General features: G+C 36.8%; 1 protein-coding gene across 1 annotated transcript in view; it reads right to left on the bottom strand.

The window, feature by feature from the left end:
- Positions 1-25,029, bottom strand: part of LOC102868046 (glycogen debranching enzyme-like) — a 98,766-nt gene that overhangs the window by 27,485 nt on the left and 46,252 nt on the right. Inside the window, exons 17-28 of the mRNA XM_006882438.1 lie at positions 21,428-21,552; positions 21,226-21,338; positions 20,991-21,125; positions 19,199-19,329; positions 14,527-14,663; positions 14,138-14,271; positions 13,317-13,492; positions 10,551-10,653; positions 8,936-9,161; positions 7,167-7,278; positions 2,524-2,659; positions 371-483 (exon numbers count right to left, since the gene is read on the bottom strand). Coding sequence (XP_006882500.1) covers positions 371-483; positions 2,524-2,659; positions 7,167-7,278; positions 8,936-9,161; positions 10,551-10,653; positions 13,317-13,492; positions 14,138-14,271; positions 14,527-14,663; positions 19,199-19,329; positions 20,991-21,125; positions 21,226-21,338; positions 21,428-21,552 — 1,641 coding nt within the window. The remainder of the gene's footprint in view (positions 1-370; positions 484-2,523; positions 2,660-7,166; positions 7,279-8,935; positions 9,162-10,550; positions 10,654-13,316; positions 13,493-14,137; positions 14,272-14,526; positions 14,664-19,198; positions 19,330-20,990; positions 21,126-21,225; positions 21,339-21,427; positions 21,553-25,029) is intronic.

Here is a 25,029-nt window from a genome sequence, read left to right as displayed (position 1 = left end):
AAATTAACTTTATATGCAGCTTTTTATTTTAAAAAATTGTACCTCCTTTGTTGTAGTTGTTATTCATCATGAGAAGATTTTTCATAATGACTCAATGTGTTATAATGTTGTACTACTCCACTGGGTTTTCTTGCCTAAAATCTTAATGGAGGTCACTCTGGTGTCCTAGACTGTGGGGAGACATGCTGCCAACCCAGAGGTTGTCTGTCAAATTCACTAGAAGCTCCCTGGGGAAAAGATGGGCAACCTCATCCTGTGCAATTTACACAGAGTCAACTATGAGCTGCTTTCAGCAAATTTATGGTTTTTCTTTCCTTTCCATTTTAAACAGTATATTCAGAGTTCTTTGTAAATAAAATAAACCACTTACCATGTTTTTTTACTGTAACCTCATGATAAGGGAAAATGTTTTTTTTTGACAACTCCAGCAACCAACGCACAGTAGATTTACTCAGGCCCACAATTTCCACAGCAGAACCATCTCTAAATGAAAACAAAATTGTATAAATACACAATTAGTTGGAATCTTTAAAGCACTACTTGAAAAACAGAAACACTTAATTTTGATGGATTAAATCATGAATGTATTCTAGGAACAACTTGTCTAAAGAACATTATAGGCGAGCTCTGGTGGCCTAGTGGCAAGAAGCTGCAACTATAGTCTCAGAGGTGCACGGTTCAAATCCACCAGATGCTCTGCTGGAGAAGGAGGAACAATCTCCTCCTGTACCAGTCAGATCTGATTTGAAGGTACACACAAAAAATAATGAAATAAAATAAATTTAAAAAAAAAGAATGTTATAGGAATGTGTATGATATAAAAAAAAATCTTATTTTGTCATTGTTTACTTTCTTAACATATTAAAAGGAATTCTCCTGAGTAGAATGGGAACTACAAAGTAAAAGGGGAAGAAAGTAAAAAAGAGGAAGAAAATATTTAGAGTAGAAATCTAGAGACAAGATAGTAAATGTGGGATAAAATGCTAGAGAAAGTAGGGGAAGGTGAATGTAATTTTATATAGTATTTATAAGCCCCTATTTAAGGGATAGGAAAGAATAAGGACATATATAAAAATAAACAAAGGCTCATTGTAATTTGAAAAGAATGTTAAAATAGTTGCTAATAAATAATTATGGTTTGGGACTATTCTGACTAAAGATAAAATTTAAGAAGAAAATAACTTCTCAGACCTGACATTATATTAAAAATTTCATAACAATATAAAGGAACATTCCTTGACAGACAAAGGCTGGGAAAGAAGAGAGAAAAACCAGAGACTGAAAATACTCATGAGGGAGTGATATGATGTTATAATAGAAATTTAGTTGTTTTCTATATCTGCAAAAATGGAGCATAATGACGAGTTTACAAACAAAGCAGTTCAGGCTAAGAAAGATCTTAAACACTGGGATGATGAATCATAAAAATTTTCTTTTGAGAGTCTGTGGTGTTAGCCTAAAATGTGGCTTTTTTATTTTAAGTCATGAGTTAGCCCATCTCTGGTCTTCAAATACCTTAACTTCAGGCACATGGTTTTGAAAATCAGTATGGTCTTGCAAATCACTAACAGCTGTGGAACTAGGAGAAAAGAAAGAATGCTTCTCACAATGAACAGCAAGACTTGAGGTGAGCAAGGCTTGTGGCAGCAACACCCTGGTGAGAGCAAGACCCTGGTGATGGGAGGGACTGTGGCACTGCTGTGGTGACTGGCAAGGTGTGATCTAAGGCTTTTTTCATTTGTCCTGGCCACCGTTAAAGGTCTGAGGCTGTTCTTGCTGAATGTCTGAGGGAGAAGTTGACTTCTAACTGCTCTGACGCAAACCTTGCTGGACAATTTGCTTATAATTAATCGGAGGCAAAAACTTACTGGATTATTTGAATTTGACTGTTGAACTGAAATTAAAGCCTAGATTTATTGAGGAATTATGCCTTTGGAACTGTTGGGCTAAAGCTTGCCTTGTATTGTAAGATATTTGTTGTTTCCCCCACTCACTTCTCTAATAAACCCCATTGTTGGTACCATAACTGTGAATCCATGAATCAGCAATAAATAAACGATAAAATAATAAACCTCTTGATAAAATAAATAAACCTCTTGATGCTGCTGGGGCTCTAGAGTCATCATGGGGGTGGGTTACAGGCTTTTTATCTGCTTTATACTCTGCAGTGCTGAGAGGCTGTACTATTCTTACCCCCTCTGGCCCTTTCAGAGAGAAGCTCGAGGCCTTGTGCCACTATGTACCATTTTCTCCTTTTCAGACAGAGGGCTATATACAGACTTCACTCCCAGAGACTTTCTCTGTGCAAAAGAGAAACAGCTTTTCTTGATGACTCAGACTAAGAAGACTGCATCCATAATGGTGAAAAAATAATAAGAAGTGAAAAAAGGAGAAAGAGAGGTAAAGATTTTAACTGCTGTACTATGAAGACATTTATCGCTAGAATAAAGGATTCCACAAATAAAAGGTCTGTGGTTTTTAAAAAACGGAATAAAGATAGAAGGAATATAAAATTAACAATACCGTGGTGTGGCTGGGATTCCTCTGTTTCTAGCTCTGTCGCTTTCTCCCATTTTATCCATCCATGTACCACAATTTAAGCGATTTCCTCCATAAACAAATCCTGTTTCCTCATTAACTGCTGCAGTTATATTAAAACCTAAAAAATCAAAATAAAACACTTATAAAAGTGTAATGGCATAGAATAAGTAGGATAATCATTCTTGAATGAGAATTGGTAATATGTAAAAGATTGGAGAGAATGTATGTTCTACCACATAGCAATTTAATTTCTAGCTATATACAGTGGCTAAATCTTTGCATAGGTGCACCTGGAGACATGTTACATGATTAGCAAAATTCTCCCTCACTATTCATTCCCATCCACAAATAACAATAAATTTAACTGCCCCTTTTTAGAAGAAAGAACTAAACACTGTGGTTTATGCAATGGAAAACTCTTTGTAGAATTTACAAGTAATTAATGGCACTTACATTAATTAAAATGGATAAATCTTCAAAACAAAATGACTGAGTGAATGAGTTTCAAAAGGATATATATAGTAAGAGGTCTATTCTGTAAAAGTATAAAACAAAGATAACAATATATATACATATGCACAGCTACTACTTGCTACCATGATGTGAAACATGTTTTAGCTGAGCTTTTAGACTAAGACAGACTAAGAGAAAAGCCTGGCTATCTTGTTTTTAAAATCAGTGAGTGAAAACCTTATGAATCACAATACCCCAACTCATAAGATATCATGGGGATTGTATAGGACCAGGTACTATTTTATCCCACTGTGGGTGAAGTTACACCATACACAGAGTAAAAGCTACCAGAGACCAGGGTTGAGGTTGAAGGGATAGGTGGGCCAATAAAGGGGTAGTACAAGTGAGTTCCTTTGTTTGTTTGTGGTGGTGGCTATATGAAATTATACGGTTAGACTGCATTGACACATATATTCACATATAAATGTGTTAAAGTAAAAAGTGGTAAAATGGAATAGGTATGTAGTCTACTTAGGAGTATAACAGCAATGTCCTTTTCTTGATTTTTATATTATCCTCAATGGAAGATTTTAAGTGATAGGTTCTTGGGGCTCCACATAATCACTTTATCACTTCCTCTGAGTCTCTTTTTTCCCCTCTAGTTCTTTTAAATTGTTGTTGTTGCTGTTATGTGCCGTCGAGTCGCTTGCGACTTGCAGCGAACCTATGCACAACAGCCCTAAACCCCGCTCTATCCTGTGCCAATTGCATTGCCTCTGACACACCCATCCCGATTACTCCAGTCACTGAATCAATCCACCTCATAGAGGGTCTTCCCCTCCTGCGCTGTCTCTCTACTCTACCCAGCATGATGTCCCTCTTCAAAGACCTGTCTCTCCTTGCAATATGTCCAAAGTATGTCAGACGAAGCCCCAGAATCTTTGCCTCCAAGGAGTAGCCTGGTTTAACCCTCTCTAGGATAAACCTGTTTTCTTGGCAGTCCATGGTACATTCAATACTCTTCTCCAGCACCACAGCTCAAAGGCGTCAATTCTCCTTCTGTCCTCCCTAGTCATTGTTCAGTTCTTTGATGCATAACAAGTGATTGCAAAGACCATGGCCTGTATCAGGTGCACCTTCGTCTCCAAAGAGACACCGTTGCTCTTGAGTACTTTAGAGAGGTCCCTAACAGCAGACCTTCCCATGGCAATACGTTTTTTGATTTCCTGGCTGCTGGTTGTTGACCGTGGAGCCGAGCAAACTGAAGCTGTGAACAATCTCAATCTCTTCGCCATCCATCCTGATGCTACCAATTGGTCCAGTGGTGAGAATCTTTGTCTTCTTGACATTGAGCCTCAGTCCATACTGAAGGCTGCAGTCCTTGACCCTCTGCAGTAAGTACATGAGGTCCTCCTCAGTTTCAGCGAGCAAAGTTGTGTCATCTGCATAATGCAGACTGTTGATAGATCTTCCACCAATCCTAACGCCACGCATCTCCTCATAGAGCTCAGCCTCTCGGATAATCTGCTCTGCATACAGGTTGAAAAGGTATGGAGATAGGACACATCCCTGGCACACACCCTTCCCAATTTTGAACCATTCAGTGTTGCCCTGCTCTGTTCTGATGACTGCCTCTTGGTCCAAGTATAGGTTTCGCATTAGCACGGTTAAATGTTCTGGGATTCCCATTCTTCTCAGAGTCAGCCACAGTTTGTTATGATCCACACAGTCAAATGCCTTTGCATAATCAATGACACACAGATAGACATTCTTCTGGTATTCTCTGCTTTCAGCTAAGATCCATCTAACATCGGCTACAATATCCCTAGTACCACGGTCCCTTCTAAACCCAGCCTGGACTTCTAGCAGTTCTCTGCTGATGTACTGTTCTAGTCGTTTTTGGATAATCTTTAGTAGAATCTTGCTTGCATGTGAAATCAATGATATTGTTCTGTAGTTTCCACTCATTTGGGTCACCCTTCTTTGGAATGGGAACAAATATAGATTTCTTCCACTCAGTTCGCCAAGTGGTTGTTCTCCAGATTTCTTGGCACAGCTTGGTGAGCACATCCATGGCAGCATCTGTTAGCTGAAATATGTCAATTGGTATACCATCTATTCCGGGGGCCTTATTTTTTGCTATTTCCTTCAAAGCAGCTTGAACTTCTGCCTTCATCACCATAGACTCTTGCTCAAATGTTATTTCATTAAATTCTTCTGTATCTGCCAATTCCTTTCTATACAATGACTCAGTATATTCCTTCCATCTTCTTTTGATACCTCCTGGATCATTTAACATTCTGCCCAAAGCATCCTTGATTGTAGCAATTTGACGTTTGAATTTGTTCTTCAGTTCCTTGAGCTTAAGAAATGCTGAACGAGTTCAGCCCTTTTGACTTTCTGACTCTAGCTCCTTGCATGTTTCATTGTAATATTTTGCTTTGTCATTCTATAGTTAAAGAAAAATCTAAATGTACCTACAATACATATTTTATAATAAAAACACATAAATCAATAAATAACTCACTGAAGTACCTCTCTGAAATGAATGAGGAATAAAATGTGGTAAATTACTAATAGCCTTGCATTGGCTTATGTGCCTTAAGATCAGGAATATGATTAACTCAAAAGAGGTTGAAGCTGTATCTCTCTGTGTTGTGTCGCATGTTCTGGTAGGAAGGATAAAAGATTCCTGGTTAAGTACGGCAGCTGCTCTGTTTCTGTTCCTGGGAGGGTTAAATGAGATGAATATAGGTAGAACAGTTGAAACAATACCTAATACAATATTCAATTAATAAAAATTATTCTGGTTGTAATGCAACAACCAAAATTATCTTTCAAAATGACTAAGAGAGATTAATATTTTCTCTTAAAAAAAAGGTAAACTATGGCAAGTTCAGGAACCTTTCAAATTGTTAACCTTTTAAATTGCTATATTCTGAGGTTTCATACCCAAGGAAATAACTCTCAAAGAAATAAATGACTGTTGTTATGTGCCGTCAAATCACTTGTGACTCATAGTGACTCTATGTACAAGAGCCCTAACCCCTGCTCTATCCTGTGCCAACCTCACTGTCTCTGACACACTCACTCCAATTACCCCAATCACTGAATCGATCCATCTCACCGAGGGTCTTCCTCTTTTGTGCTGTCCCTGTACCCTCCCAAACATGATGTCCCTTCTCCAAGGAATGGTCCCTTCTTGCACCATGCACAAAGTATGTCAGACAAAGCTTTAGAATCCTCGCCTTCAAGGAGCAGCCCAGTTTCACCCTCTTCAGGACAAATCTGTTTGTTCTCATAGCAGTTCATGGTATAGTCAACATTCTTCTCCAGCACCACAGCTCAAAGGCATTCTCTTTCTATCATCCCAAGTCACTGTCCAGCTCTCTGATGCATAGCAAGAAATTGCAAAGGCTATGGCCCAGATCAGATGCACCTTAGTCTTCAGCCTGATATCATTGCTCTTCAGTACTCTGGAGAAGTCCCTGATATCTGACTTTCCCAATGCAATTAATCTTTTGATTTCCTGGCTACAGGTACCAAGAGTGTTGATTGTGGATCCAAGCAAGCAAAAACTGTTAATAATCTCAATCTCTTCACCATCCATAATGATGCTACAAATTGGCCCAGTGGTGAGAATCTTTGTTTTCTTGATGTTGAGCTTCAATCCATATTGAAGGCTGCAGTCCTTGACCTTCTGTAGACAGCGCTTCGGGTCCCCCTCAGTTTCAGCAAGAAAGGTTGTGTCATCTGCATAATGCAGGTTGTTGATGACCCTTCCTCCAATCCTAATGCCACATTCCTCCTCATACAGCCCAGCGAGCCAGATGATCTGTTCTGTATACAGATTGAAAAAGTATGGAGACAGAATACACCCCTGGTGGACCCCCTTCCCGATTTTGAACCATATATGTCTCCTTCCTCTGTTTTGACGACTGCCTCTTGGTTTAAGTACAGGTTTTGCACAAGCACAATCAAATGTCTGGGATTCCCTTTCTTCTCAGAGTTAGACACATTTTATTGCGATCCACACAAACACCTTTGCATAATCAATGAAGCACAGACAGACATTCCTCTGGTACTCTACTTTCAGCCAAGATCCATCTAACATTAGCTACAATATAAATTTCACTTCATTAGTAAGTCTATTGTTATCTAACATTTTATACCTTCGTCCTTCATGTTTCGGTCTATTTGTGGACCAGCATTTCTTTCTCGGAACTCTATGCCCTGCATGTGCCTTTGCATAGCTTCTTGGATTACTTCATACAACGGTTGATCCTGTTTGATATATAATGGAAGTTACTCTGTTAGAAAATGTTCCGCAAATCCCATAATTGAAATCATGTGAAAATAAATGTTTTCTTTGGAGGTCAGTAGTGTGGCAGGGAAACAAGCAGATGCTACACATCAAAAAACACAGCCAATCTTTGGAATATAAATTCTAATTATTCAAGTTTATGATATGAAATCATCTGTAATTTTGTTGACGTACAGAAAATAATTTTGTTAGCTGGGACAGTTGCTACTAAAGTGAATTGGCCAGCTGGTAAATGAACCCCAACTTGTCACTCACTGAATTTTAAATTGGGATTATTGTTTTTATTCACTGTTGTTCTTTACTGGGAAAAATTCTTCTAGAGTAGTATCTGTCATTCGGGGATCTATGATGACTTTGGAAAATATCCCCAGTGAATATAAGTAGTCCATTAGTAATACCTTTACTCATAAAAATAATAAATGTGATATTCAGGACAGTATATTGGGAAACCCCTACAATGATATTTTTAAAATAGTTAAATAATATTATATAGCGACATGTTTAAATCCTCTTTGTTTCTTACGCTTAATTTTTTAAACACCCCCACTCTCATTAAAACCAAACTCTCTTATAAAAATCCTATGAGCAATTATACATGTTATGAAGATTTTCTATAATGCCAAGGAAATCTTTTTAAAGAGAAAATTAACAACAACACTTTAAAATAAGCCTATATTCCTATAACTGAAACCTATTGGTCAACAACAGAAAACCTGTAAATATTTCTGAAGTTTTTTTAAACAAATGTTCTTTGAATAAAACTCAAAAAAGCTCAATGCTGTAGAATCCAAACCAACTCATAGCTAACCCTTCACTAGGTCTCTGAGGGTGTAAATTGTAATGGGAAGACAATCCCTTGAAATTGCTGGTGGATTTCAGTTCCCAGAGAGCGGTGGCCTTTGGGCTAGCAGGGAAATTCCTACGGATATGGACATAACTGTATGTCCTCCCTGAAGTACCTTACAATCCCCAGTCATGTACCAAACAAGCCATTAAGCGGTAGAGCACAAAATTATTATACATTTTTTACTGGGAAATGAATGTTCAAAATGTTTATTCTTCATTGTTTTAAGATAAAAGCTGAAGTTTCTGGATATGTAATAAATCCCTCCACAACTTTCATCGTTTCTGTATTATCCCACTATCCTTCAGGTATCCAACATACAAAGCTAAACTGGACGGATCAGTATGCACTAACTTTGTTGTAACATACTCGAGCTTGTTATTTTCACTCTTAATATCCCCTACTTTTACTGAAACTTTACTGAAATTCATCTCTAGCTCTTCTCATACCTTTGAAATTATATACAACAATCTCTAAATACATTTTGGCAATTATCACATTATATATACACTAACTCTTCTACCATGTGCCAGCTCGTTAGGTAAGAAAGCCTTCTCTCTACAATCCCTTATATTACCCAATCCAAAATCCATAACTACCAATACCTGCTAAATAAAAACTCGCTGAAGACTTCTTAATATTTAGATTGTTAACACATTGCTGCACACTTTTAAAACCACATTTTGCTGTCATTTGTGGCAATGTGTTAATGATATTTTTATATTAGATGCTGATAAAACATTTTCAGGAAGAAATCAAGAAATGAGTTTTACCAGTGTGCCACTAGGGAGAGGAGGAGAATCATCTGTAGGATACATTCTGGAAACTGGGCACCGGAGAATGTCCATACCATTTGGCACCATTTTACAGTAATCCTGAATACACTGCAGCCACCACCACACAGCATCTCGGCAATTATATCTGGCATAAATTCCTTCGCCAAGAAGATTAGGAATGAGACCATGTCTCAGGGTACTAGCAAATGCTAAAATAATATTCCTAAAACAAGAGAATTCAGTGAATCCTTTGAAAACAAAACAATTACTAAGCAAAGCAAAAATGAGTCACTGAAGACAAAATTACTCACTTCTGGTAACTATTATTTTTAAAGTATTTTTTTTTCTACTGGCCCCAATTCTTTCTATTTTAATGCAAAATGTCATCACAATATGACAAAACAAGCATTGAATTAACAGTTTGGAAAAGTTATTCTAAACTTGTTTTTTTTCTCTCCTGAGCTGTGTAACTTGCACTCTCTGGCACATTGTCTTCATCTTGGACATTAAGGTTAGTCTGGGGATTTCTAACAAGCTTTCAAACGATGGAGGCCCTGTGGATCTATGGAACAAACTGAGTAGAACCACTGCAGAGCTCTTCTTTCTTGCCTTTGCCAAATTGATTTACATTATTTTCACATAAACACACCCTATTTTAAGTGTGTTGCTTTTGTTGTGTACTGTTGAGTCAGCTGACCCTCCAGTGGATTTGCAGAGGCAGTTAATCACACAGGAGGAGTCTGTCCATCACTCTCCTGCAGAGCAGATGGTGAATTTGAACAGGCTGCCTTTTGGTTTAGTAGCATAACTCATTACCATTAGGGCTTTTGTTGTTGTTATTTGCAATTGAGTCACTTGTGACTCATTGCAACCCTATGTATAGCTCTGAACCTTGCTCTATCCTGAGCCAACCTTACTGCCTGTGACACACCTACCTCCCATTACCCCAGTCACTGAATCAATCCACCTTATCAAGGGTTTTCCTCTCTTGCACTGTCCCTTCTCCCTTCCAACCATAATGTCTCTCTCCAAGGACTGGGCCCTCCTTGCAAAATGTCCAAAGTATGTCCGACAAAGCTTCAGAATCCTTGCCTCCAATGAGCAGCCTGGTTATTCCCTCTCTAGGATGAACCTGTTTGTTCTCCTAGCAGTCCATGGTATATTCAATACTCTTCTCTAGTTCCATAACTCAAAGGCATCAATTCTCCTTCTATCATCCCTACCAATTATTTATACAGAATCCAAAACTTGTATTTTGGATTTGGAAACTTTACCTAAAAGTTAATCTGAGTTCTTAAAATGGTTTAGAAATTTTACCATTCAGAAAGGGATTTTTTTATAAAATATTAAATGATAAAATATAAAAATAACAAAACTCTTAATTCTAATGAATGAAATCAGTCAATGTTGAAGGTAAAATGACATATGATATGAAGGAATAGAATTTAGTATTTTCAAAGACTTTGAAATTTTGTATTATTCCTTTGAAATTCTATGATGTTATTAAATGAGCATCAAAACACAAACAAAAAACCACCAGGGAAAACATACCTCCCAAAAGTTCTTGAGAACAGAGGGATAAAAGAAGTATAAAAACTGTAGATTTTCTTACCTTGCCTCTAAGTAGCGTCCAGTAATCAACAGCAGACCTCTAAGAGCAATAAACGTATCCCTTCCCCAGCAGCGGAAAAGACCAGATGAAAAATGAGGCAAGCCTGAAAGAAAGCACAACAAAATAAATACTATGTTAATAACAAAAATCTGTGAACTCCATTACTGCAGAATAGTTACTCTAAAACTGGGGTTCAAGGAGGAGCTGTACGGCATTTTTTAAATCATATCACATAATGTTCAAAACACATGTTTATACCTAATACAATTTTTTGTTGGATGAAGTTCCATACTCTGATTAGATTTTTTAAAAGAATCTGTAACCCAAAAGAGAGTAAGAGCCAGTTCTAGAAAGGGATGCTTAGCTGAACTGATCTGACATGTAGAGAAACTTTCCTTCACAAATCACAATTTAAAAAAAAAAAAATGAAACATATTTGTATTTTGTAAATAAACTAGTAGAAAATTTTTAAAAAATAAAAATAAAGCCTATCAACAAAAAAAAAGATGAAAACCATGTCTCAAATATTTAATATGCTAAGAAATACAACATGTAGCCATAATAGCTGTTGAAAGAATAAAAGACTAAAATACAAATGGAAATAGGCTATGACAAAAGAGACATATGTTCACAATTTATAACGGAACTTCACAATTTTAACTTTCTGTATATTGAGGCTAAGGTGAAATTAACTCAAGTGAATCCTACACTGGATTTCTAAAGTTATAAATCTTTACTGGAGTACAAAATCTATCTCCTATGGAACAGCTGGTCCATCTGAAAAGCTGATTTTTCAATTTTCAATGCAACAAGTAACATGTTTCTCTATGCTTGGAGTAAAACGTGTCCTTTGGGCTGTTTTCCTTCTTTAGATTTGTTATTTGATTCAGTTTTAGGATCACTTGCAGGAAAGGATGCCAATTTACCAACATACTTAAAAGCACTGGACTGTAATCAAGACATAAAAATTCTTTCACATATGTTTTCCATTTTATAATTTATATAGAAATTTTACATGACATAATAATCAGGTTAAGTACATTAAAAAGGTAGTAAACAAAAGATATTTTAAATAGAAAAATATAAACTATTAAGAGTTAGAAAAACAGAAACAAGTTGAAAAAAGCATTAACCAGTCACAACAAAAAATATACAAAATTGTCTGGTCGTGGTTGTTATTGATTGTTATGTTCTGTCGAGTCACTTGCAACTCATAGCAACCCTATGAACAAAAAGCTCTGAACCTTGCTCTGTCCTGTGCCAATCTTATTGTCTCTGACACACCTACCCCGATTACTCCAGTCACTGAATCAGTCCATCTCACCAATCCATCTCTCCTCCCTTGCTCTTCCCTTCCACCCTCCCAAGCATGATGTCCCTCTCCAAAGATTGGTCCCTCCTTGCAACATGCCCAAAGTATGTCAGATGAAGCTTAAGAATTCTTGCCTCAAAGGAGTAACCTGGTCTGTTCTCCTAGCAGTCCATGGTATACTTTAATCATCATTGTTTCAATATTGAAATATCTGGAACAAAGATAATTAAACGGTTGTTTTTGTTATTGTTGTTAGGTGCCACCATGTCAAGAACAACTCTTAGCAACCCTATGAACAATCCATCTCAACTCTGTTTCTCCTGTGCCATCCTCACACTTCCTGACACACAAGAGCCTATTGCAGTAGTCACTGTGTCACTCCACCTAGTTGAGTCTTCCTCTCCTTCACTGACCCTTCATCCTTCCCAGCATCATGTCCTTCTCCTAGCAACATCCTCAAAGTATGTGATGTGAAGCCTCATCATTCTTGCATCCAAAGAGCACTCCAGCTGCACCAACTCCAAGACATAGCTGTTCGTTCCCCTTGTCGTCCATGGGATGTTCAGTGCTCTTCTCCAACACCACATTTCATTGGTATCAATTCTTCTTCTGTCATCCTTATTCACTATCTAGATCTCAGTGCATAGAAAGTAATCAGTAAGACCATGGCCTGAATCAGACACATCTTAGTCCTCAAACTAACATCATTATGCCTCAATAATTTGGAGAGGTCTCTAAGTGCAGATTTTCCCAGTGAAACGCATCTCCTTACGGGTGTTAATTGTGGCTCTTAAGCAAAATGAAGCTGTTGACAGTATCAATCTCCTCTCCATTCACCATGATGCTGCCTATTGGCCCAGTGGTAAGAAGCTTTGTTTTCTGGATATTGAGATGTAATCCATACTGAAGGCTGTATTCCTTGATCTTCTGCAACAAGTGCTTCAAATCCTCCTCACTTTCAGCAAGCAAGGTTGTGTCATCTGCATGATGCAGGTTAGTGATGAGTCTCCCTCCAATCCTGATGCCACACCCCTCTTCATGGAGTCCAACTTCTCATATAATTTGCTCAGTTTACAAATTGAATAGTTATGGAGAGAGAATGCAACCCTGACTCATTCCCTTCTCAATTTTAAACCATGCAGTGATCCCCTGCTCTGTCTGCACAACAGCCTCCTGGTCAAGGAATAGGTGCCACTTGAGCACAATTAAGTGCTCTAGGATTCCCATTCTTCTCAATGTCAGATACAACTTGTTATGATCCACACAGTCAAATGCCTTTGCATAGTCAATAAAGCATAATTACACAAGTACTGTTATTCTTTTCATTAGTGGCATCAATTAAATAATAGATAGCATCATGAATTCTTTTCCTTCTGTTAGTAATTTTCCAATTTAAAAACAAATTTTCCCTTATAATATTATTTATACAATTAATCTCATATATAATTTCTTACCTGCAGCTAGAGAACCACAACACTGCTCCTTTTCTTTTGTGACCATATTTAATCTATATGGCACATCCGTAAGCGAAGGTGAAAGAATTGGTAAGGAAGAGAATTTTCCTACTCCACACATCTGAACTGAACCCAGGGAAAGGTGTTTCACAAAGGTTGACCCATTCTGCACAAAACTACAGCAAAAATAACAGAGTTTAAAATATAATTTTGAGAAATACAATAATTTTGACACTACAGTATCCTGTTTTCTTCCTTTCAAATAATCCATACAAATATGTAACAACACTATAAAAATGAAAAAAAAAAGTGTTCACTATTAGTAGAGTTTAGGATTGCTTCCATTTCACCCAATCTTTCAGCTAGCTTTAAGTCTAAGAGCTGCTGTGAAACAAGTGATAGGGATGAAGGCCTGTTCTTTACGAAGCTACTCCCAAATCAATTTGGTGGTTCTTCACTGTTATATCTCAATTTATAGTTTGATTTTAGAGAAAAGACCAATAGTGAAATCTATTTTAATTGTTGGAAAATTAGAACAAGAAGTGGACATATACTTAAAAAAATTGTGTCAATGAATAAAAACAAATATTACAAGACAATTTAATTTTCCTGTAAGTTTTATAAAACAATTTTCATATCTGTTTGCTTTTATATATTCCAGACTAAAGGATGCTAATAAATTTACTATCCACTTGAAACCTTTTCAACAATACAAGTCTATGACAATTCCTTATGTTTTGGTGTTTTTAAAGACTATAAATAAAGTGAATATATATGGTTTCTAAAAGAATATGCCTTTTTACTCTCTTTGTTCCTCGTACCTTGACATCTGCTTCCACGCTATGTCCAGAAGGGTGGTGTAGGCCCCAATTAATATAGCATCAAAGTAACATGGAATAAGATAACGTGGAATCTGCTTCAAGTAGAAGAACATAGCCCGCAACCATTTACCAACCTGTCAAAAAAATAATTAAAGACGTTAACAGGCTGTTTACTGGTGAGACATATTTTAAGTGATAGTTAAGCAATTTTAGTCTACTCTAAATTATCAATCCAATTTCTATTTACTGGAACTGGAAGAGGATGAAGAAAGAAGGAAAATGTGTCTAGTTAAAACAATGCAAATATTATATATGTTAAAGTAACAAAGATTTTATTATGTCTTTGTTTTGGTTGGGGAGGGGGAGAATCTAAACATAGCTTTACTTACTTCAGCAATATTCCCTGATCGTGAAATAAGTCGGTTACTAACATAGTCAATCATCCAATCTCCGGATCTTAAATTATCACAAAAGGGATGTCCCAAGTCATTCTTTGGTCTTATTTCTGCCAATACAGACATTAACCCTAAAAATTCAGAGAAATATTATGCTGTGTTACTGGCAGAGGTAATGTTTCACATAGTCCAGGCTACTTGTAGTCTGCTCCAACTATATTGATATAAAGGTAAATAAAAGAAGACAGTTTATTCAGCCTATATTTTTCACAGTAAAACATGGCTGGAAATTAGTTACAAGATTGACTTGAATTAGGATAAAAGACATATTGAATGAGCTCATTCATAAGAGCTAAGTAGAGGTTTTCAAGATTGATACTTTTAGGAAATCGCTCTTATTTTTTTGGACGTGAATGTTATGATTTCCCTGTCCTAAGGCATCTGGAGGTAAAAAACTGCTAAATTTCATCTTCTCAGTTGAAAAGTGATCAATTTATTAACATTCAGGAAAGATTTAAGATTGTAGAACTGACCTCAGAGAGGAAGAGCATCTAATAAAAAGAAAAAGCTGCCTTCGGAAGGCAGCTATGCTTACTACTATACTACCAACACAAAAGCTGACTTTGGAAGGAATCTTTGAAATATAATAAGAGGTGCGTGGATTCAATAAAGTACCAAAGTGATATATAAAGATATGCTCTCAACTAATACTCAACTGGAAGCATTAGAATTCCTACTTACACACAAGTAAGATTCTCTCATCTCATAACAGTATTTCTTTCATCTCTCAGTAATTATTTCTATCTTAATAAACATTTCTCATGTAAATGACTTTTAACTAAATTAATTTGTTTAGGTAGAATACAATAAATTTTACTACAAATATAAAATGTTTTTGGAGACGTTAGGAAGCATATATGCTTTGAAAATGTCTTTAGCTTCATGAGCTTATAATTTTCTATTATATGAAAGAACTAGAAAATAAGTTTGCTGCTTATCTTAGCCACTGCTGAGTCATGTATAGCTCACAGTAACTCTGCAAATTAACAGATCAAAACCTTGTCCTATCCTGCAGCCCCCTCACAATCTCCTCCTCGCTCAAGCCCACTGCAGCAGTCACTATACCAATTCACCTTACAAAGAGTATTCCCATCTTTCGCTGACACCCTGCTCTCACTACATGAAGTTTTTTTCTAAGAACTAGACCTTCCTGATATCATTCCCAAAGAGTGTGAGAAGCTTCTATCTTCCCTCTAAGGATCACTGTTGTTGCACTTTTTCCAAGACAGCTTTGTCTGTTCTTTTGGAAGCTGATGGCTTATTTAATAAATTTTCCACAACACTGTAACTCAAGGCATCAATTCTTCTTTGGTCTACTTTATCCATTATCCAACTTTCAGATCACATGAAGCAATTGAAAATACCATTGTGTGGGTGTTGGCATCTTAGTCTTCAAAGTGACAGCTATACGTTTTAAAACCTTTCCTTAGCTTTTCATTTCCAGTTTGTCATTCCTATGCTGTGCTACACACAATATCTTATCATTCATTCATTTGACATTGATCTTCCTGTCACCATTCCAATAAAATGTTCATTATTTATCCATTCATTTCCTACTCCCACTTGATCTTAACAGTACAATTTTTATAAAAGTTGTCTTATATGCTATTTGCCATTTCGACTTCTTGACTGCTGCCACAATGTGTGCTGACTGTGGCATCGTTATATACATATATGCCCCAGCATTTTCAAGGAAGGCAAATGTTGCTCAGTGAATGTTGCTGAAGAAAGGAATAACATGATGAAAGCAATGTTTTAGAAGAGAAATCTGACCATGACCTGTGAGAAAGAATGATTCGTAAAAGGGACAGCAAAAGGCTGGAAAACGGAGTAGGTGGTTTTGCACATAGGACTAAATTTCAGAATAGAACAATAACCATAGGAATGGAGAATATGGAAAAGAATGAAAAAAATTTTAATTAAATATTAAGAAATAAAGGAACAGATCAAAGATGGATTCCTGGATTCTACAAGTGTCTGTGCAGTACTGCAAGAAATGGGAAAGGAGAGAAGGTGGATGTTGGTTAGAGAAGAGAGATCAATGAAATGACTAATCTTGATACTACTTCAGTGAGTTACTGAAAATATTAAAACTCAAGAAGAAAGGGAAATGGATTAAGTTACAAAAAATCAGATAAGGGCAATTATATATAGCGAGGATGAACAGAACCAGAGCATGAGAAGGGCAAAAAGGAATTGATGAAGAAAAAGACTATAAGAAAGACAAAAAGCTAGAAAAGGAGCTGAAAAGTGTAGTTTTTTAAGTCAAGTAGAAGAAGCTTAAAATCTGAAAGCAGAAATGAAACTGTTATGTGCTTAAACCTGGTACCACATATCTTCCTTTATTATATACAAAATAAAATAGTTTGTATAGAAAATGAAATGACTGTGCATAGAGCAAGAACTTGCTCAGTTTTGTGAGAGACATAACTAAAAACCAAGATCACATATGCCGTTGTTGTTATGTACCTTCAAGTCACTTGCAACTCATAGCGACCCTATGTGCAACAGCCCTAAACCCTGCTCTATCCTGTGCCAATCTCACTGTCTCTGACACTCCCATTCCCATTACCCCAGTCACTGAATCAATCCACCTTATAGAGGGCCTTCCCCTCCTGCGCTGGCCCTCCACCCTACCAAGCATGATGTCCCTCTGGTCTCTCCTTACAACATGTCCAAAGTAAGTGAGACGGAGCCTCAGAATCCTTGCCTCAAAGGAGCAGCCTGGTTTAACCCTTTCCAGGATGAATCTGTTTGTTTTCCTAGCAGTCCATGGTACCCTCAATCCTCTCTTCTCCAGCACCAAAGCTCAAAGGCATCAATTCTCCTATCTTCCTATATTCTTCTTTATTAAATTTACAATCTACTTAATAATTTTATTGCTAACAATTAAATGAATACTTTTTATAAATTGTTAGATGCCATTCAGTTGATTTTTACTCACAGTGACCCCATGTGGCAGAGCAGAACTGCCCATTAAGCAAGAAGAGATTTCTTGTGAAATAATTCTTGGGAGCGGACTGTGATGTCTTCCTTCCATGGAGCTACTGGGTGGGTTTGAACTGCCAACCTTTTAGTGCTTAGCTACTGTGCTACAAGCGCTCCTATTCTAACTAACCAACCTGACAGGGAGCTCTGGTGACTTAGTGGTAAAGAGTTGTACTGTCAACTCAACATACACGGTTTGAATCCACCAGCTGCTCTGCAGGAGAAAGCTGAACAATCTCCTTCCATGCAATTTACTGTCTCTGAAAAGCTGCTGGAGGATCAGCTGTGAGTTGGTTCAGACTCGATGGCACCTAACAAGCCCCATCAACTTAATCAGCTGCTAGCAGGTCAATTCTGACTCATAATAACCCTCCATTATTTGACTGAGGCTGTAAATTTTTATGAGAGGACACTTCCAATCTTTCTTCTATGAAGCAGTTGGGTCAAACTACTGATCTTCTGATTTAGGGCTATACACTATGCTGCCAGAGCTCCTATTATTATGCAATGTTGTTATGTACCAGCCAGCTGGAACTGGTCCATAGCTGACCCTCCAGCAGGTTTTCAGAGGCAGTTAATCACACAGGAGATCGCTCATCTTTAGGCACTAGGTGTTGCTTAATTGCTTTATATATATTTCTATGAAGTAGGTATTATTATTCCCACTGAGGTTTGAAGAGTTAACTATACCATGGTTAAAGGGTCAATATAATTCAGAGACACTCGTTCTAAATCCTTCTTTTAGCCACAATGGTAAATTCACAAAGATCATACTAATTACCAAAAAAAGACAAAGAATTTTAAGTAAAATTAAGAGCTATAGTAAATAGATGCAATGGGTATTTGATGAGCAAAGAATTACCGTTAAAAAAAAAAAGCACTGTGGAAGATTAAGAATTTAGTTTGTCCTTACAAGATAGGTTAAAAGGACAAGTAAGAAGATGAAAAGGAGGCAAGGTAAGTGGCAAGATGTATGAAGCAGAGATACAGGTGGGATAAAGCAGAATTTCCTAGATAAAAATCTAAGAAAATTTTACCAACCAAATGGATTAAACTGAGAGCTAAATATTTAGTTCCTACAATGATGTTATATACTCTTTTATTATAAGTTTCCATTGTAGGATAAACAAATATGTAAAAATATATTACTTCTAACTTGGTGAAAAAGAAAGATGGTTATATTTATTCATAACAGTCCAATGGAAGCAAAATAAGCCAGTACTGTTTCTTATATAACAAACCAAGCAAAGAAACATTAAAGTCAGAGTATATTTAAAGAGCTATAAATTAACTTAAGGAATGATACATAAATAAGGAACTAGTTATATAGCTAGGTAACATTTATGGAATTATTATTTTGTATCATATTCTGTTTTTAATTTACATATTATGTGATATAATTATAAAAAAAGATTATGAATTATCAACACTGTATAAATTTGAAAAAAGAGCAAAGAAAGGTTGCATTATGTGTCAAAGGTTCCTCAGCAAATAGGCAGCAAAGCTATTATTTGAACCAAGCAGGTCAATTCCAAGTTTATGTTCTTACTTCTATTAAAGAAAAATCCTATGAATCTCAAAGGAAAACAAAAAGCTTAGTTATTTTTTATTTGCTTACCTTGAAGACCTGCATATTTAAGGGGGGACCAATTTGGTATGCCATAACACCCTCCACCATCTTCTTGTTCTTCAGACTCACATCGATAAAGTATCTGGTTTAGCTCAGTCAAAGTTAATTTAGAGGCAATACTAGAATTGGAAAGCAAAGGCAATTGGTTAAACATACTTAAATAGAAATAATATAGTATATATCATACTATATAATTACTATTTAAATTTTTGTATCCAGATTTGTATTTTATGAATTCTTTGAAATAAGAGCTTAACATGTATGACTATCAGAGGAAACACCTGTAAAATTTTGCCAGCTGAAAATAAAAAGAAGAAAATCTGAATTATGATAATATCTTTTTAATGGATATTTTATAAATTCAGCATTACAAAGAACAGGAGACATTAAAAGACAAATCATGCTAAAAAAAGTTATCATAAGTAATATTATTCTCAAATAAAGGAAACAATTAAGTACTCCAATGTTACTTATAACAAGTACGTTGAAAAAAAAAATTTTGGTTACTATTTATTTCCTTTTTCCGGGAATGAGTTTGATGTGCAGGTTTGCTCTGTCCCTGGAGTGAGGCTAGACAGCCTGGGCCTAGGGTTTGAACCAGGAGGCGGCCTTAAGCCCAAAGGTTCAAACTGTCTTCCTGTCAAACATTCTTCTAGGTGGTATAGCACTGGTCTGTGAGTTGCTGTACAGAGGTAACTCGTTGCTGTGATGCTAAAGCCTGTGACAGTGATGTGCCAATCATGGTAATGGGCACCCATGGTGGACAGTGTTGGCTGGAGCTTCCCGACTAAATCAAGCCTGGAAGCAGGAGCGGCATCCACTTCCAAAATGGCTTGCCTCTGGAAACTCTATGTACGAACAGTGCTCAGGCTGTTCGTTCATAGGGTCGCTATGACTCGACGGCATTAAACAACAACAACAACAATAATTTATTTCCTTAAATCTTACAGTGTCTTTTTATCTTTCTAATTTGCACTTAGTTTTCCCCATTTTTATACTTCCTTAATTCAGGGTATTTATAACTTTATGCCAATTATCTTAATCTAAAAATACTTAAATAATGAAAAGTCACAGCGTGCGTACTCTCTCTCTCTCTCTCTCTCACACACACACACACACACAGTATGTAAATTTTGGAAATCATGAGTTAGTCTGCTTTCTGTATTTCATCCTCCCCTCCCTCTGAAATTCTCTTTCTCCTTATTAGAATTTCCTCTTAGAGTTTGGTAATATAGGAGACCAGGATTTTCTTAAAGATAGATTCTTCTTGGTATATCAAAAAGGCTGCATAACTCTGGTAGTTTGATCCCACCAGCAGCTCCGAGGGAGAAGGGTGGGCAGTGTCTTCTCATTGTGATTGGCAGCCTTGGGGACCCAATAGAGGGTTGCTACGAGTCAGAACTGAGTCATCGGCAGGGGTTAAGTGATATATATACACATACACACACACAGAAAGGGAGAGAACATATGTAGCAGCATACACACAGAAGGTAGGGCCCTGTGCAAACCCTTAAAAGAGATGGTGCTGAGGCTGCTAGTTCTTGGACCACATTAAGCTAATATAGAACAATGCCAAACTAAACCAGTGGTTTTCTAGCTGAATTGAACTCTGAAGATCCGGTGTGTATCAGAGCACAGGAGTAGTGCATACGGTTTTCACAACATTCTGGCCTATCAGAAATGCAAGTCAGGCCAATGGCAACTTATCAGTGACAAATATCAGTATTACTTAACAGCAACTGGTTAAGTGACAAATCTCCATTATATAAAGTACACTTACGAAGCCAAAGGAATCTTTAATATAGGATCTGCATTGTCAACAGCAAGGCTTCCCGATTTAAAGTGAGGGCTGAACTGTGTCAGATGATTTCGGAGAATCCCGACAGCAACCTGTGCATGTGGATCAAGGCTCACTCTGAAAATGTTCATAAAAATGGGTTAATTTTTTCATTAAAAACAATCAGAGTTAGCTGATTCAAATACAAAATCAATAGTCTGAACTCTATTTAACATACCTGAATACAATAATACTTCCAGGAGACAAGTTTTCAAATTCTATTTCTTGAATATATTCATTGGGCCCTTTTGTGGAAACTCCAGCTTGTTTAACAATTCTGCTTTCATTAAGCTTGAAAAAAACCCCACCCATTGAATAATTAATTTTAATCTCCTCAAAATGTTAGGTACAGGAAGTAGAAATCTGAGCATCTCAAATACCTGAATATGTTCTCTAATTTCTACTGTGACATCTGGCATTCCATTAATTGTCTTCTCATCTTTCCTATATGGGTTTGTATGTCTCTCAATAGTTCTTGCTTCAAGAACTACTTCTTCAATTTTGCCTAGAAATATATATAAAAATATAACAAAAATATATTAAATAAATTAAAAATAATAATATATTAAATTAGGAGCTAGGAATTGCTAAAGGGCTTCTGATTAACCCCAGTGGTGGAGTGATTTAATTTCTTGGTTAATAAATGAAAGTTTGGTAGTTTTACAGGAGCTACTCTGCCGGCCAGATTCCATAAAGACTTACAGCCTTGAAAACTCTATGAGACAGTTAATTCATAGGTATCCACTGGAGTTGCTGAGTCAGAACTGACTGGGCAGTAATGGGCTTGAAGGGTTTTTAGATAGGGCTTTAAGGGTTTTTAAAACTCTTAATGGTGAAAATGAAGTACCAATTAAAAAAGCCCAAAAGTCTGCAAGTAGATTATTCTGAAAGTAGATAGATGCATTTTTGACACAATGCTTATTTTCTTTTTAAATCAATCACAAATTATTTAAAGTTTTTAGTGGGTTTTTTTTTTTTTAGTTAAGTCTTATCAAGTCAGAATGGTTTAACCATACAAAAACACAGCCTTCCTAATTGGAGAATAAAGAACACTAGTGGTACAGGAGGTTAAGTGTTGGCCTAACTGAAAAGGGAGAATAAATAAGGCTCTCATCTCCTATTAAGATTTATAGCCTCAGGAAACTATTAGAGGGTTCTCAAGAGTATGGAACCGACTGGACAGCATTGAGTATGGTTTTTTCAGTTTTGAGAAAAAGGAGCCTTGATGGTTAAGTGTTAAGCTGAAGGAAGGAAGAGGAGGCCGTCTGCTTCCAGAAGGACTCAGAGCCTTGGAAACCCTAAGGGACACTTCTACTCTTTCCTCCACAGTCTCTATGAGAGAGATTCAATCAGTGGCAGTAAGATTGTGATTCAATTTTGAGGAAAGAGGTAATAACTATCACTTGAAAGGTTCCCATTTAAAAGAAAAATATAATATTTTACAAATTTTAACAACAGGAAAACAATTTTTTAAAGTGTTAGTCTTATTGCTTAGGTTAAAAAAAATACAAACAGAATACAACTGAAGACCTATGTACAAGTTCTTTCCCTTCAGAGGTAACTATGAACAGTTTAGAGTTCAGTATTACTATAATTGTTAATTGTTTTTGTGTACTGTTGAATTAGAAATGACCCACAGCTGATGCTGTGGTGTGTATTCACAAGCAATTTATTTGCACAGGAATATATTGCCCATCTTCTCCTGCAGAGCAGTTGGTGGATTTGAACTGCATGCCTCTGAGATTGTACTGCAGCTCCTTACCACTGGGCCACCAGAGCTCTCTTAAAAAACAAATGCATTGTTTTACGTATTTCCAAGTTTTATAAATATGTATTTATTCATTCTATTGCAGTTGTTTCTAATATCGCTCTATTAAAATAATATTTCAGTGAATGTAAAATATTTCATTTCTTGTAAATGTCTTCTGCTGTAAGATATGAGAGTTTCTTTGATATATAGCTAGGAGAGTAACTGCTGGGTCAAAGAATATGTAAGTATTAACTTAAATTCTTAAAGCTTCCTGATTAAAACAAGCCTGGAAGCAGGAGTGGCATTCACTTCCAAAATGGCTTGCCTCTGGGAACTCTATGAACAGTGCTCAGGCCTTTCATTCATAGGGTCACTATGAGTCGTCTACAACTCGACGGCACCTAACAACAACAACAACAATACTTTATGGCATTAATGTGGCAATAGTTAATAACTGCTTTGATCAGAAAATTCTTTTAAAAATTCATAGCAATGACTTAGTATAAAAACTTACCCTTAGTTTATACTGAAAACATAAATAAGAACATTATTAATCGAAGCAGGAGTGGCATCTATTGCCTAAACAACATGCCTGTGGAAACTCTATGAACTTAGATAAATGACAATAGTTATAGAAAGGCTTTAGACCTTTTGTTCATAGGGTCACTGAGTCATGCTTGACTCGACAGCACTCAACAACAACATTAAATAAACTTACGTTTAAAAATAGACTATTAACAAAATAGGAAATATTTAATACTATGAAAGTCACAATTTTATTATTATTATTAGTGTGTGTGTGTGTGTGTGTACCATCATATTGGATCTGACAGATATAGGAGGAGATTGTCCCTCCTTCTCTAGCAGAGCATCTGGTGGATTTGAACCACTCACTTCTGGGATTGCAGTGCAGTTTCTTGCCACTAGGCCACCAGAGCTTGCCTGAAAGTCACAGCTTTGTGGACTGACAAATGGATATGTCAATGTACTGAAAATTGGGTGTGTAAAATAAAATTAGAGATAATACATTATATATTAATTGTGACAATATAAAACCACACACTTCACTAAGATTGCTGCTATTGTTATGTGCCGTCAAGTCACCTGAGACTATAGCGACCCTATGTACAACAGCTCTAAACCCTGCTCTTTCCTGTGCCAATCTCACTGTCTCTGAAACATCTACCTCCATTACCCCAGTTACAGAATCAATAATCCATCTCATCGAGGGTCTTCCTCTCTTGCGCTGTCCCTCTACCCTCCCAAGCACGACATCCTTCTCCAAGGACTGTTCCTTCCTTGTAACATGCCCAAAGTAGGTCAGACGGAGCTTCAGAATACTTGTATCCAGGGAGCAGCCTGGTTTCACCCTCTCTTGGATGAACCTACTTATTCTCCTAGCAGTCCACAGTATATTCAATACGCTTCTCCAGCACCACAGCTCAAAGGCATCAATTCTCCTTCTATCATCCCTAGTCATTGTCCAGCTCTCTGATGCATAGCAAGTAACTGAAGACTATGGCCTGGATGCTTTTCAGTACTTTGGAGAGGTGCCTTTCCCAATGTGATCTGTCCTTTAATTTCCTGGCTTCTGGTACCAATACTGTTGTCTGTGGAGACAAGTACTGTGAAGCTGTCAACAATGTCAATTTCTTCACCATCTATCATGATACTGCCAATTGGCCCAGTGGTGAAAATCTTTGTTTTCTTGATGTTGAGCTTCAATCCAGATTGAAGGCTGCAGTCCTGGACCTTCTGCAGCAAGCACTTCATGTCCTCCTCAGTTTCAGCAAGCATGTTTGTGTCATCTGCATAACGCAGCCAAAATCAAGCTCACTGTTGTTGAATCATTTCCTCTCAAGTGACTATACAGAACATTGTAGAACTGTCCTATAGGGTTTCTGAGGCTGAAATCTCTGTCTATGGAAGTAGATTATCATATCTTCTTCCCCCAGGGTGGCTGATGGGTTTGAACTGATGATCTTAAGTCTAGCAGCCAAGTGTCTAAGTACTGGGCCTCTGCCAGGCAAGATTAATAAATACAAATTTGTTTATAATTAGAGAATTTAATGAACAGTTCCAACATTTTGAAGATTGATAACTATTTTTTAAAAAAAAAACTGACACTATGCTTATTCAGCCAAATAGTATTCAATTTAACAAACTTTGACCAGTGCTAAATGAATGTTTGTTGTTGTTGTTATGTGCCATCGAGTCGTTTGCGACTCATAG

Source organism: Elephantulus edwardii, unplaced genomic scaffold (assembly GCF_000299155.1).
Source record: "Elephantulus edwardii isolate Elephantulus edwardi_28Jun2011 unplaced genomic scaffold, EleEdw1.0 scaffold00020, whole genome shotgun sequence".
Lineage (NCBI taxonomy): Eukaryota > Metazoa > Chordata > Mammalia > Macroscelidea > Macroscelididae > Elephantulus > Elephantulus edwardii.
Note: the sequence above shows the minus strand (reverse complement) of the source record. Positions and strands in the feature narration are given on the sequence as shown.